At 40.3% G+C, this 14,145-nt stretch overlaps 1 protein-coding gene across 1 annotated transcript in view; it reads right to left on the reverse strand.

Moving 5' to 3' along the window:
* Positions 1-12,375, reverse strand: part of LOC309574714 (mucin-5B) — a gene marked incomplete at both ends in the record, with an annotated part of 41,499 nt that extends 29,124 nt beyond the window's left edge. The window contains 13 exons of the mRNA XM_082284541.1: positions 599-763; positions 1,324-1,461; positions 1,687-1,756; positions 1,957-2,058; positions 2,654-2,792; positions 4,007-4,124; positions 4,831-4,956; positions 5,763-5,988; positions 6,401-6,534; positions 7,427-7,514; positions 8,837-8,951; positions 10,352-10,607; positions 12,294-12,375. Of these exons, the coding sequence (XP_082140667.1) occupies positions 599-763; positions 1,324-1,461; positions 1,687-1,756; positions 1,957-2,058; positions 2,654-2,792; positions 4,007-4,124; positions 4,831-4,956; positions 5,763-5,988; positions 6,401-6,534; positions 7,427-7,514; positions 8,837-8,951; positions 10,352-10,607; positions 12,294-12,375 (1,759 nt within the window). The remainder of the gene's footprint in view (positions 1-598; positions 764-1,323; positions 1,462-1,686; positions 1,757-1,956; positions 2,059-2,653; positions 2,793-4,006; positions 4,125-4,830; positions 4,957-5,762; positions 5,989-6,400; positions 6,535-7,426; positions 7,515-8,836; positions 8,952-10,351; positions 10,608-12,293) is intronic.
* Positions 12,376-14,145: the final 1,770 nt, after the last annotated feature.

Genomic DNA, 14,145 nt, shown 5'->3' on the forward strand with positions numbered 1-14,145 from the left:
CTCCCCATTTTCACTGTTTTTCATCAAAATTTCCTAATTTTTTACAGTCAGGTAATTCCTTATAGTCAAGGGATAATATCAAGCATGTAATAATCAATGAGCTGTGTGGCTGTGAGCTGCAGCTTTAATTACATGTGGCAGTACCTAGGAGAGGTCAGTCCAAATCCTATATATATACAAATCCAATCAAAGTGAGAAATCAGAAAGGACACCTAGTATAGTGCAATGCTTGCTTAACTCAGCACTGATGATAACTTCTTCCTCTGGACCTCAGCACAGCTGTAGCAACCTAGACTGGATGAAGAACTTGCCCAAATACGGGCAACCAAGTATGCTCTGCCTTAAATTTCTCTCACTGATGCTGTGTGTGCTTTTCAAGTCATCAGTGAATGTGTTCGCTCTTTCTCCAGTAGTGCTGTCTTTTTGTTTTGAAAGCAAAGCTATCATCTTAAAGACCTTCAGAACACAATGTTTTCTCTCTAGTAATAACCTCAAAGGCAGAGGGTTTTGATGCTTATGAGATTTCTAAAGCTTTTTTGATTATCCATCATATGAAAATTATTTCACACTGATAAACCAGGGATGAAAAGCCTGGTACCTTTATCCACACTGTTTGAACAAGGATCTTCAAAGCTGTCCTCAACATCAAAACAGCTGGCTCTAGTTTTCCACGAGTTACCAAAAGCAGAAGCTGAATCTTCCACTGCTCCAGTGACTGTTCTGAAGTCATCAGTCTGGATGTTATTGAAATTGCCACAAAGACCTTGTGTGGGAGGCAAAAAAAGAAAAAGGCAAAAGAAAAGAAGAAATCGCTAGATGCATGAAAAAAAGAATGGCTTCTAGATGAACACTCTTAGGTCGATAATGCACCTTGCCTGAGAGAAACCCATTTTCCTTCAGAGACTTCCTGATGTTCCCACAAATCAGACAGGACCCTGTATTTAGAGTGTAATTCTTATTTTTCTGCATTACAGTAGCACTTAGTGATAGCACAGGGATTGGAACTGCTTAAATGTGCTTCAGTAAACACTGGCTGACAGAGAATATCATCCCCAAAGGCTTAAAAACAAAGGAAATGGCAAGAGAAAAACAAAATGGGTCAGAGAGACAGGGTGTAATCCCATTGTGCATATAGGAAACAGAAGCACAAAATTTTAAATGGTGTCAACAGGAGATTGGTGGCAAAACCAAGAACATAGTCTGCATTTCACAAATCTCTGATGAAGGCCTGTTTAAACAGATGGAGTCTAAAAGATCTGCACACACTAAACACCACAGAGATTTTCTTCAGCGCATTGAAGGGTTTAGCCTTTTGTGTCCTACCAGATGTGCGATTCTGAAAAGAATGATCGACTGTTATGGAGAGCTGCATTACAGGTTTCATTTGCACTCGAATCTGCACTCCAGCTGAGCTCAAGATTTTGATGAAAAATGTAGATTGTCTAAAGATGGTGATGCCATCTAAAGAAGAGAAAAAGAAAAAATGTTGTATGCACTTGCAAATCTTTATGAAGCTGAGTAAACAGGAACTTCCATTTGCTGGTGCATCCAGTAACACAGGGATTCCCAAGGAATCCCAGACCTACTATCCACCTAAAAATGAGTAGGGTCATGTTCTTTCAGAGAAACGAGAGGAAATCCCTCTGCAAATGCTACACTGTGGAAGGTGTGAAGAAGGGCGTTTACCTTTGCTTACGGGCAGCTTCACAATGAAATTGTTCATATAGATATTTCCACAGGAACATATTTTTATAGTCTGCAGGGAAAAGGAAAAAAGCCCATAGTAGTGAATGCATATGATGTGAGACAGACAAGAGCAACCTGGCAAGATTCATTAAGCATTAAGGAGTAATGTCTTCAAAACCTCATCCCCTCTCAGTGTCCAGACACCATATAGGAATGTAGGGAAAATAAAAGTGACCTACTATGTATCGCTAGTTAAAGTCAGTTACTCACAGTTCTTCCTAGTGTGACCAATACATTCTTTAGGCAAGTCATTGTCCTTGAAGTCCCACACTGAACAATCTCCCCAATCACCACAACTGTGTCATCAGTGTTCTGAGAAGACATGAAAAGGTATGCGCAGACATTGTTAGCATGTTACAGGATGGGAGCTAGAAGAGAAAAAGGTGTCACTGAAAGGCTAAGATGGAGCAATAAAAGAACTGGGGTATTTGATCTCTAACTGCAAACTGTTAATTTCATTGCCAAAATGAATAATTGTCACTAATTTTTCTTTGCACTCTGGTTCCTTGTTATCAGCCTGTGTGGATTTCATTTGCAAGCATTCACAAGGAATTTAATTTTTTTGCAGAAATTTTGGCTCATCCACTTCCTTCTGACAGGCACATGTGAAGAAAACTTCAGAAGAAATGCTTGAATCAATGCTAATACATCCATTAAGAACATTATTTAATTAAAAAAAAATAGTTACAACTGTGTTGAAGCTGCAAAATGTTGAAGCTAAGCATTAGCAATTGACTTGCAATCCATTTCAAATTCAAAAATTTACGGGGTTTAAGACTGAGCATGTGTTGAAGTGCTTTGCTGGATTGGTGCCATTTAGTTAAATTAAGTCATATAAAGCTCCAGCATAGTTTAACACCTCGTGTTACTCAGGAGATTTAGGAGTGAAAAGAGAAGTTGCTCATACCTTAGCTAAGACATAATGACAGTTGCCATGAAAGTTGAATCTCTTATTATCGAATGTTGTTATATGGAATCCTCCATCTATGTGGCAACTTCCAGAGCAGGGCAGAGAGATACAGCTCCAGTGGCCTCCTTTGCAAGTACTGTGCAAAACCCAAAAAGCAGCAGTTAGAATAAACACAGGTTCAAGGGAGCAAAGGTGATACATCATTTGAATCTGCACAGATGCAGCCTCTTTGTCTTTTTAGCTCATTATCTTGGCTTTTTTATAAAAACCCAGTGGGTGGAAGCCTTTATATTAGGCCCTTAAAGTGTGATGGTTGAATTCATCTCAGTGAGAAAGTTAACTGCACTGGGCTTTGAGCTGGCTCCCTCACAGACACACTGGGATGGGAAAGCAAGAAATGGTTTTCAGAGCCTAAATTGTTTACTTGAGTTTTTTTAAAGAAAGAAAGAACCCCTTCAAGCAGGATCTTGCAACATCTTGTGCTACTGATGCAACTGTTCAGCAGATAATTGTGGAGGACCTGGGATAATGAGCAATTCTCACACCTGTGCACACAAGAAGAAAACAGCCCAGCTATGTAGGCTTGGGCTTCGAGAGATGTAAATGAGGACGTGGCAAGATGGGAACTACCCAAAGCCCATTAAGTTCAATTACTCAAAATTTCTGGCATTTGAGGAGCATTTCCTCAAAATGCAGGTAATATTAATCCAAAGGGGTTTGTAGAACATTTGGCCATGCACCATACCACATTTCATTTCTCCCTATAGTAAAGCTTTAACCGATGGTCAAAAAATGATGTTATGTCACAGGAGCTCAGATAACACACACAAAGTAAGAAATAAAACTGTTTTGAGAGTAATATACCTAAGGTCTTATCACCTTTCACTATTACAGAATGGAGATGGGTTCAAGCTGCCAGGTTTTTTTCTAAATCAAGTCATTCTTAAGGATCAGGACTTCTGAGATCTGGCCTTTAAGTAGCCTTGTGGAGATCCAGATGTTGTTGGAAATGCCACTTATTATGGTATGACTTCTCACCTCACTCTAGTGGCCCAACTCTCTGAATTAATCACTGAAGAGTCTCATTTTTCTACATTCTGAAATGCTGAGCTCAGTTTTCACAAGCAGTTTCAAGTGAGGGTGGGTAATAACTATGTGTGGTTGAGGAATATCTCTAAGTTTTCCTACACTGTTGAAATTCAGAGCAAGGTTTTGAATAGTTATTTAAGACAAATGCCAGGAAAAGATTAAAAAAAAAAAAAAAAAGGAGGAAAGTACAGAATGCAACTCATCAATGTATTGAAAAAAAATGCTTCTGCCTTGTTAGTGCAATCAAGACCACAACAGTACCAGTTCTGGCAGGGAGTGGAATAAGTTCCTCCAGATGAGTAGACTTTCCCTTGAAATGTGCAGGGGCAGCTGTCTCTGGGGATGCACTTCTTGCTGCTGAGGTCATCAAGGATTGTTCCTGTTCAGACACATTGGCTAGTTAATATTTCTTTGGTGAGTCTGGGAAACACCAGCAAGGAAGATTAGAGTAAGGAAAAAATTCTGGAGTATTCAGCATTTCTTAAAATGAATGGGACACTTTTAAAGGAAAACACCACACCAGGCCCTTTCAGATGTTAATGGATAGGAAATATTTCTCAAAAGAGTTCAAATGAAAGCAATGCAAAACTCAACATTTCCTGTTATGAAATTTTTCACTGTGAGCAGGATTATCAAGTGCCAGATTGCAAGGGTGTGAGCCAGTTTTCATCCTTTTCTAACAGTGAATCTAACAAATCAGAACCTCATCTTAGACTATTTCATGTGCAAATTTATACATGCACATACCTTGAAATGCATTTATGTTTTGTGCGACTTAAACTACAGCAAGATTTAGTGTCATATCAGGGAGGCCTCTCAACAGACAACTTCATCTGCATGCTTACTGTCTAGAGAACACCTCTTCTCTTTCCACATCTGCACCATATTTTTCCTGTCTAGTCCTTAGAAGTCTTTCCCTCTCCTTCTCCAGTGTCAGGTTCTTGAATCTTTAGAGATCTGGCTCTTCCAAGAAGAATGTTGTTAAATTATGCTAGAATAAACAGTTTATTTGTTGTGTGAAAGGGAACAACCTCCCTTTTTGTCCCTTGATGTGTGAGATCATAGGCAGAAGTGAGCTGCCTTACCAGGAGGACAGAAACAGCCATCTGTACATGGGGCTTTACAAATCTTGCTCCTTTCTGGATCTGCACATGTGTCAGCACAGGAGTTTCCACATTCCATGTACTCCATATTGTTTGGGCATTCCTGATCTGCAAGACCAAACCAAAATGGAGTATGTTAATGATGTATTTATAAGATCTCTCGAATTGTTGTGTCACTACCCAACTCCTTCTTCCTCCTTTCCTCCATATCTTGTTTGCAAGCCCTTCTATCCAGATATGTCATGTTTGTTTAACCTCTTAAAGGAACTTTTTATGGCCACTTTTACTTTATCTTTTGGACAAAACTGTGCTGCTGGGAAATATGAGCTATTTCACATTACTAGCTCAAGGTTGGCTGAGGTCATAATACAAGCAAAGAACACCAGAATCATTTGGGGAGTCGTAACAGTTTATTTTTGCCTGAAGCATCAGTCCTTCTGGCATTAATTTGCTATCCCAATCCACACCAGCAGTCTGGGTGAACTACCTGTAGCCTTCCCCCTGGATTTACAGAGATTTCCTGCTCAGTAACTGGACTACTGAGTATGAAAACACAGGGTGATGTAAGTAAAAACATATTGCACTCCTCAGTAACTACTTCTGTCTAGTTGTCAACATGTTGAAACAAGGATCTTTATGAGTTAACTATACAAGGTAAATTTAAAAAAAAAAAAGAAGAACTGGAGAAAACCTAGTTGTAAGAAGGAGGTGGACAATATCAAGGTATAGTTCTGATTTAAGAGCAAAATCAAGTTAAATTTGTAGAAGCTTTTCCATTAACAATGTTTCTGTCAAAGTACTTTCACAGATTGATTCAAGGTAGTTACCAGAGCTCCTAGCTCTGCTCTGCTGGCATCAGAATACTTGTCTAAATGTCTAACCTGAAAGAAATCTCCAGAGCAGCAGCTACTTACAGCAGAGTTCTTTGGTCCTCCATTCCCCAGGGTCTCCCTTCCTCAGGACACAGTCTCGAGAGTATTGATTTAAAGTGCTGCATATGCAGCTGGAAACCAAATCAGAGTGAGAAGAATTAACTGCACAGTGGCACATATCCTCAGCACAGGTCTCTATGTAGTCATCAAAGGCAACCACTCTGGGGCAGTTTCCAAAACGGGACATAAGTTTCTTGCATTGTTTTTTCTGTTTAAAAAAAAAAAAAAAATGAAGAAGAAAGAAAGGGAAAGAAAAGCAATACTTGACATTTTACCACCTTTTAGGTTTTGAATATACACCCCAAGTCTTGATGACACAATTCCAGGGTCACAGAATACTTCAGGCTGAAAGGGATCTCAGGAGATTATCCAGTCTAGCTTTCTGCCATGAGGTCCTTTGTCTTGGACTGGAAGCTGTCATTCAGTCGGGCATTTTCCCACTATCTATTTCTTTAACACTGTAATAGGATATTCTTTCATCTATAAGATCATAATTTTGCTCAAATTCATGTGTAGAGTTGTGAAAAATTCAGTTTAGTGCATGCTCTAAGACTTGTTTTAACAGTCTCTTCAACACTGTAGGTCGGGGGGGCTTGTGCTTCTTGGTCCCACACACTTACATATATGCTGCATCTATTGTCTTTCCTCCTGGGATGTCTTCCAGTGTGGTCATCTGGGCTCACATCAGCACACTTTTGTGATGGATCCTCTACTTTGTGGAAGTTCCCAAACTGTCTCGGATGCATTTTATACCCTGCAAAAATCCCCAGATGCATTTCAGTAACTTCCTGCAATTCTTTAGATCAGTTAATGGGCTATAAAAATGCACTTACTCTTTGGGCTCAAAGGCAGTATGTACTTCATGAAATGCCCAAATTTAACCAGCATCCATACTATAGAGGATGACAGCCTGATATAACTTCTGTTGAGCTAGTCAGGAATCTGGCACAATTGTATCAAGGCCTGCTGTCAGCATGGACATTTAAAATCACACGAGACTCTTGACCTTTCTGTTGCTCCTCATAATTTCCAAAGACTTCTCTTTGTTACGGGTGTGTTTGATCTTACACACTTTTCTGTTTGCATGTGTAATAGTCATGCAGGTATTACATAATGGGATGCTGTTATAACTTTGGCTTAAATCCTGCATCTGATATTCCAGGATGAAGGTTTCTTTCCACCCATACAACCTGCTGCAGGATTATAGCCTTATCTATTTGCAGTATCTGAAGGTGTCAGTGGATGGCACCACAGTTTCTTCAAATATACTTTGTGTTTTCTCTGAAGCTTTCTTTTCATTATAGAGGCGAAAATAATCACACGTAGAATGATTCAAATGGAAGAACAGAAAATGCACTCGTGCATTTCCTTAAAGTATGTTATTGTCAATGGGGATCCTGGCAATGTTGCTGCATGATAGCCAAGCAATTAAATTGGGTCAAAAAGGTTGGAGGCTCTTACAAATATGAAAAGAGCAGAAAATCCCAAATCATCTCAGAACCTCTTAAAATACATCCACTGTATATGGAAATGTTCATGTGTGTGTCAGGAGATCTGAAACCCTGCTCAGAGGAAACAGATACCAAGTTTCATGTAATGTATAAGGAGGTCTGTTCTGGATGGAATATGCTGTATTTATGACCTACCATCCAAAATCAAATCATTCTTCTGATTGCCATCATAGTTCCCACATAGACCACATATTTTCTCTTTATATGTTTCTTCCAGGTCCAACTACGAAAGAGGAAACACAGAGTTTAAAGGCTTTTCCCCACATCAGCAGCACTTGTTACAAAGTGATTCACAACAGGAAAGCACAGTGGCAGAAGTTCTCTTTCCCACTTTGTAAGCAGTCTCCTTTTCTGCTACAAATCTCTCATAAAACTTATCTGCAGACAGATTGAATTCAAATGGGAAGATAATCGTCCAGCAATTGTCGCTCCTACCCACTAAAGAGGTAACTGAAGCATGTTGAATACTGGACTAAGCCCTGGACTGGTGTCTCCCAGTATAGAGACACTGGTACACAGACATTTGGTACACCTTGCAGGGTACCACAGCTCCTCTCTGGGCAGGTCAGATAACTGTGCTCTAATGCTGGATGCTATAAAGAAGCAAGTTCTGGTTAACTTTCAGCCATATCTAATGGGTTTTCTAGTCCATAGGGTGAATGGAAAATTATATATCTCTTCTAGGGGTGGGTCTGCCCAGCATTATTTGTTTTGCCCATACTTAGTGGAAGTAAACAGCCAGGTTAGCACACTATTGCCTTTCTAGATAAAACTATTGCACCTTATCACCCCTACATGCTTGGGGGACACTATTGGTGCCACTCAGGTCCACTAAAAAAAGGCAGTGCTTTTGCTACAGTTGTGTCCACTCTACAGTAATGTACAGGTACTGCCTCTAATACTTTATGTTTAATTAGTATACAGGAAGAGAGAAAGAAAATACTTCAATAAATCAGAATTCCAATATCACATAATTACTTCCTGATATTTTTTCTCTCTATTCACCTTTTACCCTCCCTCTATCTCTCTGAATGACAAAACATGACACACAACTTGCATTTAGTTAGTCCTGATTGTGAAGGATAAGTGCTCACACAGAAAAGTGTAAATGCACTGTTGCAGAAGAGAATATTGTAGGGTACATGTTTAGAGGAGAATTCCCACATAGCATGGCTTTGGAATGAAAGAGGCCAAGATCTGAATTGGTCACAAAGATTAGTGTCCCACACAAGATGTGCACAAGACAGAGTAGCAAGAGCTGGCAGGCTGTGTTGCTGCTGCTGCCCCATGGAGCAGGGAACTAACTGCAGATGTATTATATCCAGGTTTTGTCACATAAAATTAGCTGGAAAGGCCATGGGGTTGTGCCTCCATGCCCCTGCCTCATCAAACTATTACCTAGCTTGGTATTTGTCTATCAGCTTATGGATAGAGCGATACCTCCCTCCCACAATTTCATATATCAACACAGTGCCTGCATCCAGCCCTGCTTTTCATCACTGATGAGATTCACCAGGAGGAAAATAACTAACTGGCTGTTCATACTAGGAGAGTGTCAGCCCAGTTCCACTTGAGTGTCAGGCCCAGCTTCGAAGTGACTTGGAAGTAAGTACAGGTGTCCTCAATCAGGATGCTCTTCAAGCTGAATGGCATGGCAATCCTGGAAATTCGAGGGAACAAAACAGATTGCAGTGAAAAAAAGAGTGATGAAATCCTCACAAATATATAGGAAGGAAAACTAGAGTTAAAAGGAACTAAGACATGGGAACGCTCTTTGCAAGGTCAGCCTTTGTCTACACAATGCATTACATTGTCCACTGTGTCCTTTTAGCAACCTTAACCCACAACACAACGTATTTTGTCTCTTGTCAATACAACATCAGCCACCTGACTGACAGAAAGCAGCCAAACCCAAGGACCTAAGCCAAAGGTTTATAAACAGCAAGATGCCAATACTGGAAAATGGCCCTCCACATGAGGACACTGCAGGTTATCATCATCCTTCCAGGACTTCTTTGACGGTTGGGATTCACAAACAGCTCTGTTGTTACTCATGTACTGATACAACTCAGACCTGCATTATTTTTCCATCTTACCAAGACAATTACCATTCATTTTGCAACAGCCTAGAAACTTAGAAATTCAGAAAATGGCTAGAAGATAGGAGATTTCTTGCCCCTTTGATTTAGGAACAACATATGGGCTTTGGTGCTATAATTACATGGAGTGGTGCTATTTTATATTTGGTTGTTTCTAGAAGGCTGTCAAGACAGTCCATATATTTGCAATTTTCTCTCCAAAAAGATTGTGAGGGGTTTTCCCAGAGTCAAAGGCTGCCTAGGCCCTTCATAATTATATGCTAGGAGCAGGACTCTGCACTTCTCATGAGGACTGCCCTTAACATCGTGCCCAACTTTCAGCTATTGTTGCATATGATTTTTACTTATGGAATATTTTTGCCCTTCTCTTTGCAGTTTCCTTTGTGGTTCATTTCAAATTGGAATTAAAGGTGTGGGTTTTGACTTCTAAAAATTCTGCCTTTTTTTGTAAGAAGATCCCAGGGCAAGTTGTGATCTGCAAAGCAGTGCAATTTTCTAGACTAATCTATCTGGAAACAGAAAACTATTCCTAAAAGAACCATCTGTTCCTGAACAGCAACATACAACAGTAGGGTTAGTACCACAGAAATAATGTTTTGAGAAAAAGAAAAACCACTGAGCTTCTACAAAATCTAAACTTTTTATAAATAAAATGTTGGGGTTTATGTACTTTCTTCCATCCCTCCCTCTCAAATCAAAGCGACATCAAGGAAACCTTAAAATACCTTCTGTTTACATAGCATACACATTGCTCTCTGCTTAACTTGTTGGTGTTGGTCCCTGGGAGATGTAGTTTTGTTTAAATACTTCTTGCCTCCTCCACCACTACGAGGGGGACTCTTCATAATACCCTGTTCAAAGAGCTGTGAGCACCCCATACACAGCCACTGCTTTCCAGCCAGACCACCCAACACATAGCAATAAAAATGCAGCACAAAACAACAGTACAGTCTTTACTCACTTCTTCCCGTTCACTGTGATTCCTGTCTCCTTCACCTCCAGGACCACTCCATCAATGGTGACAGTGAAGTAGATCAGGAAGCTGTTCTTGGCACTGCGCCTGATCTGAATGTTAAAGTCCTGGTAGCTGTCATTGCAGTGCGAAGCGAAGACGTAGGTGCAGGTTCCAGGAAAAGTAAACTTTACATGGTCAAATGTATGGAAGTGGAAATTCCCCCAGGTGGCACATTCACTCCTACTGACAGTAGAGACCTGGACTAAAGGAAAAATCATAGTAGGGGAGCTTAGAAATTCTCCCCATATGAGGTGCTTACCCTTTTGTGGTTGAAAAACATTAAAGGGGCGATTTTCAAAGGCAAAAATGATAACTCCTGGAAGATACAAGCCTGTGGGAAGAAGTTTCATCTCACTGAACTTTTGAAGTCCATGACTTTTGAAGTCCAGAGATACCTGCAATGTGAGCAGATTAGCCCAGTCTCCTTTGAAGTTAACAGTGAGAAGCAGAAGAGGTTCAGCTTTCTCATCTTACATATTTGCCTAGCAAGAAGATGCTGAAAACCACAGGCATCGCTCTGTTGTCTAGAAAGGCTGTGTCTATATTTATGCTGTAGACATATTTACACTGTAGATATCTAAAGTGAAGTGAAGAGAGTCCCATTCTGGATGTCTAAATCTCATTTAACTCAGGCAAGACTTTGGTCCAAAGTCTTGTATTGAGTCCTTTGCAGGAGAAATCACAGGTGGCATGACTTTACAGCAAAGTGGCAGCTGCTAGTCTCAGTGGTTGAGGCCGCTACCAGCTTCAGCTGTTGGCTAAGAGATACTTGGTTTTTCTTCTCAACCAAAACTCACTTTTTGTACCTCTGTCAAAGGTATAGATACATACTCTAAGTGCATATAAGACATTACTTCAGAAAGCAGTTTTCACACCACTGAGCTTCACAAAGAAAACATGAATCACCTTGAATTAAATTAGATACGCTTGCTACTAAATGCTTTTAATATTTCTTCTAGGCCCATCTGAAATAGTGACAAATGAAAATGGGAAAATTCTTTGTGTTGTTCAGGTAGCATGTTTAGGAATATCAACATAGCAACATCCACAACAGATCAAATCAAAACCAGTTATTAATTTATTCAGTGAACACTAAAATATTATTAAATATTCCTGCCTAAGAATCAGCAGGGGAGAACTGAGAAATTCAGATCCTTATGTTATAAATGTGCAGCCCAAACTCAAGTGCCCAGTAAGTCCTTGCAGAAACAGCTTTTTTAGGGGACTGCTACTTGTCATAGGTGGTTGCAGCACTGGAGTAGGGCAATTTAGCACTTTTCTACACAGTAGAGAGGGCAAGTGAGAAAGTTTGGCTATTATGGAAGTGAAATTGCTGGAATTACTCAGGCAGCAATAACTGGTACATCAACTGTTTGTGTATTAAACAGTTGGGAAAAGCATAAGACATTAAAAATCAAACCAGGAGCTAGCAGTACAGCAGACTACAAAAAATGTGATTACTGCTAATGCAGCTTTTCATACTGGTCAATCAAGCCTAGCTGGTGATATGGTAAGTACTTCTATGAAGAATATGTGTGAAATGTGTTGAAAAGGGTGTCACCATATTTTTGTTTGGGTTTTTTTTTGGTGCAAACTGCATTCAGAGGGTCTCCTCATTAAGATTAGTCACTTAGGATATAAAACAGTTGATATACTACCTAGTAATGAAAGAAAAAAGTAAAATACTTAAATGGTTGACAATAAGGATAAAAATGTAAAATACTTAAATGGTTGACAATAAGGATAAAAATGTACAATGTTTAACAGTATCTGGCATGTCTACAGCCCTTACATGAATATGTTACACATTTTCATTTGTCAACTCTGTTTCTCACCTATGGAGAGCAATATGAGAGCGAGTAATGCAAGAATTAGATTCTTTTCTTACCTATCTGAACTGGTTCTTTGCCCTTGCAAAAACTCCAAATTAGGCAGAAGATCCAAAATGATCTCCCGGTTTTTATTTCCATCTTGCCATGAAGTCGTAACTTGAAAATCCTTTCAGGGAAGTGTTTTTTCTTGGCTTATAGGCAGATTTTTATAGTCCCGGAGTTTGGCATGAGAACAAAACATTGATGGCAGGGTCCCTGAAAGGTGGAGCTTCATTAAAATTTCTTTCAGCCATTCATTATTAGCACCCAGAAACCTCCTCTCTGTCAGACAGGACAGGTATCCAGTTCTTTCTTGCTTTATGGGGACAGAGAGCTGTCTGTTTCTAATTTCCTCTTTTGAAAATAGGTCCCCTCACCTTCCTCCTGTAGTTGTTATTTCTTTGGCAGCAATAGTTTTTATTTTTTATGACATCTGATTAGTTACAAGCAATCACTGACCTCTTTCAGAGTTTTTCTCTGTCTTGCACATCAGCAGAGTCCCCCAGCACAAGAAAATGTGTTTGTTCCCTCTACTAGCTTTAATGGCAACTTCTAAACAGAGCAAAAAGTATTATCAGGTCAAGGCATAATGCATGGCTTATTTAGAGCAAAATCTTTTGGCAGGAGGGCACTGTCCTTTAAGAAGTATATCCAAAATATCTTACAAAAAGAGGACAGATTTACTGCTTCAATAGACCAGGAAAAAATCAAAAGTGCAAAAATTCTCACCTCAACTGTACAAATGGAATTTAATCACACCAGTCATGGGGAATTAATTTATTCTTAATGCACACAGAGGTGGCAGATTCCCCAAACATTGTGCCCAAGGAAGCAGTGCCCAAGTCCCGTCACAGTGTAGACCACAGTTCATTCCTGCACCACCTAAATTATGCTGCTGCAAAAGGGTCCCTTGGTGTTCTCAAAGTACTTTAATACCCTACCACATACCCATAAAAAAATCCAGTGGGCTCAGTCATGAGCTCCACAGTCCATTGTAGGACATCCTGTCAGAGATTTTGATTTCAGTAATTTTAGAGTCCCTTCTAGAGATTTACTTGCTTTGTTGACACAAACTGAGCTTGCATTTCTTCACCTCATCCGTGCTGTTGGGGAACTGCTCCTGAAAAGAGAGGAAGCTTCTCACCTAGTCCCAGCAAAGCAAACACGGATAACAGACATTCCCACACTTCTAGCTGCTCCTTTTGGGAATACACTAAAGCTAGAGTGACTGCCAGAAGTAAGTGGGCACAAATACAGTTTAAAGTGGACATAGGTTTCCCCCTTGTTGCAAGGCCTCAGGTCAAGCCTGCCCATGGACTGGGAAATATGAATGCCTTTTATCTGGTTGGTGGGCAGCAAGCAGGCCCTTGGGAACAGGGTCTTGCTCACTGCTTTACCAAACTTTGTGCTATTGCCAAAGTGGAGTGTCCCAAAGCTGGCCCACTGCTCCCTTCAGCTGCTGCCCTACACAGGTACAAGGTGCTTTGCAGAATTGCAGGTGACAGCATCTGCCAGGTGAAGATTTGCTGTTGCCCTTGCTCTAAAGAAAACCCTGCAGCAGCATGTGAGAGCATTGTGCAGGACACGAAACATGAGTTCGTGTTACCCCTTTGCCACTGTCCATGTCCCATTAATTCCATTGTCAGTCGCACTTGAGGCAGGGCGCTACTGGAAGGTAAAGTCTGTTCTTGAAGCCCTGCCATTTTGGCCAGGATACAGAACCAACAGTCTTTATGGCACTGGTGATGGAAGTCATGGACTGCTGCTGCTTCTCCTTTTAATCACAACGCATCTTCCCTCCTGGTCTCTGTCCAAATCCAACGTAATCTAGGGGAATATCTAGCAGATAAACCTAACCAGGATAATATA

This window comes from Coloeus monedula, assembly GCF_965178545.1.
Source record: "Coloeus monedula genome assembly, chromosome: 6".
Taxonomy (NCBI): Eukaryota; Metazoa; Chordata; class Aves; order Passeriformes; family Corvidae; genus Coloeus; species Coloeus monedula.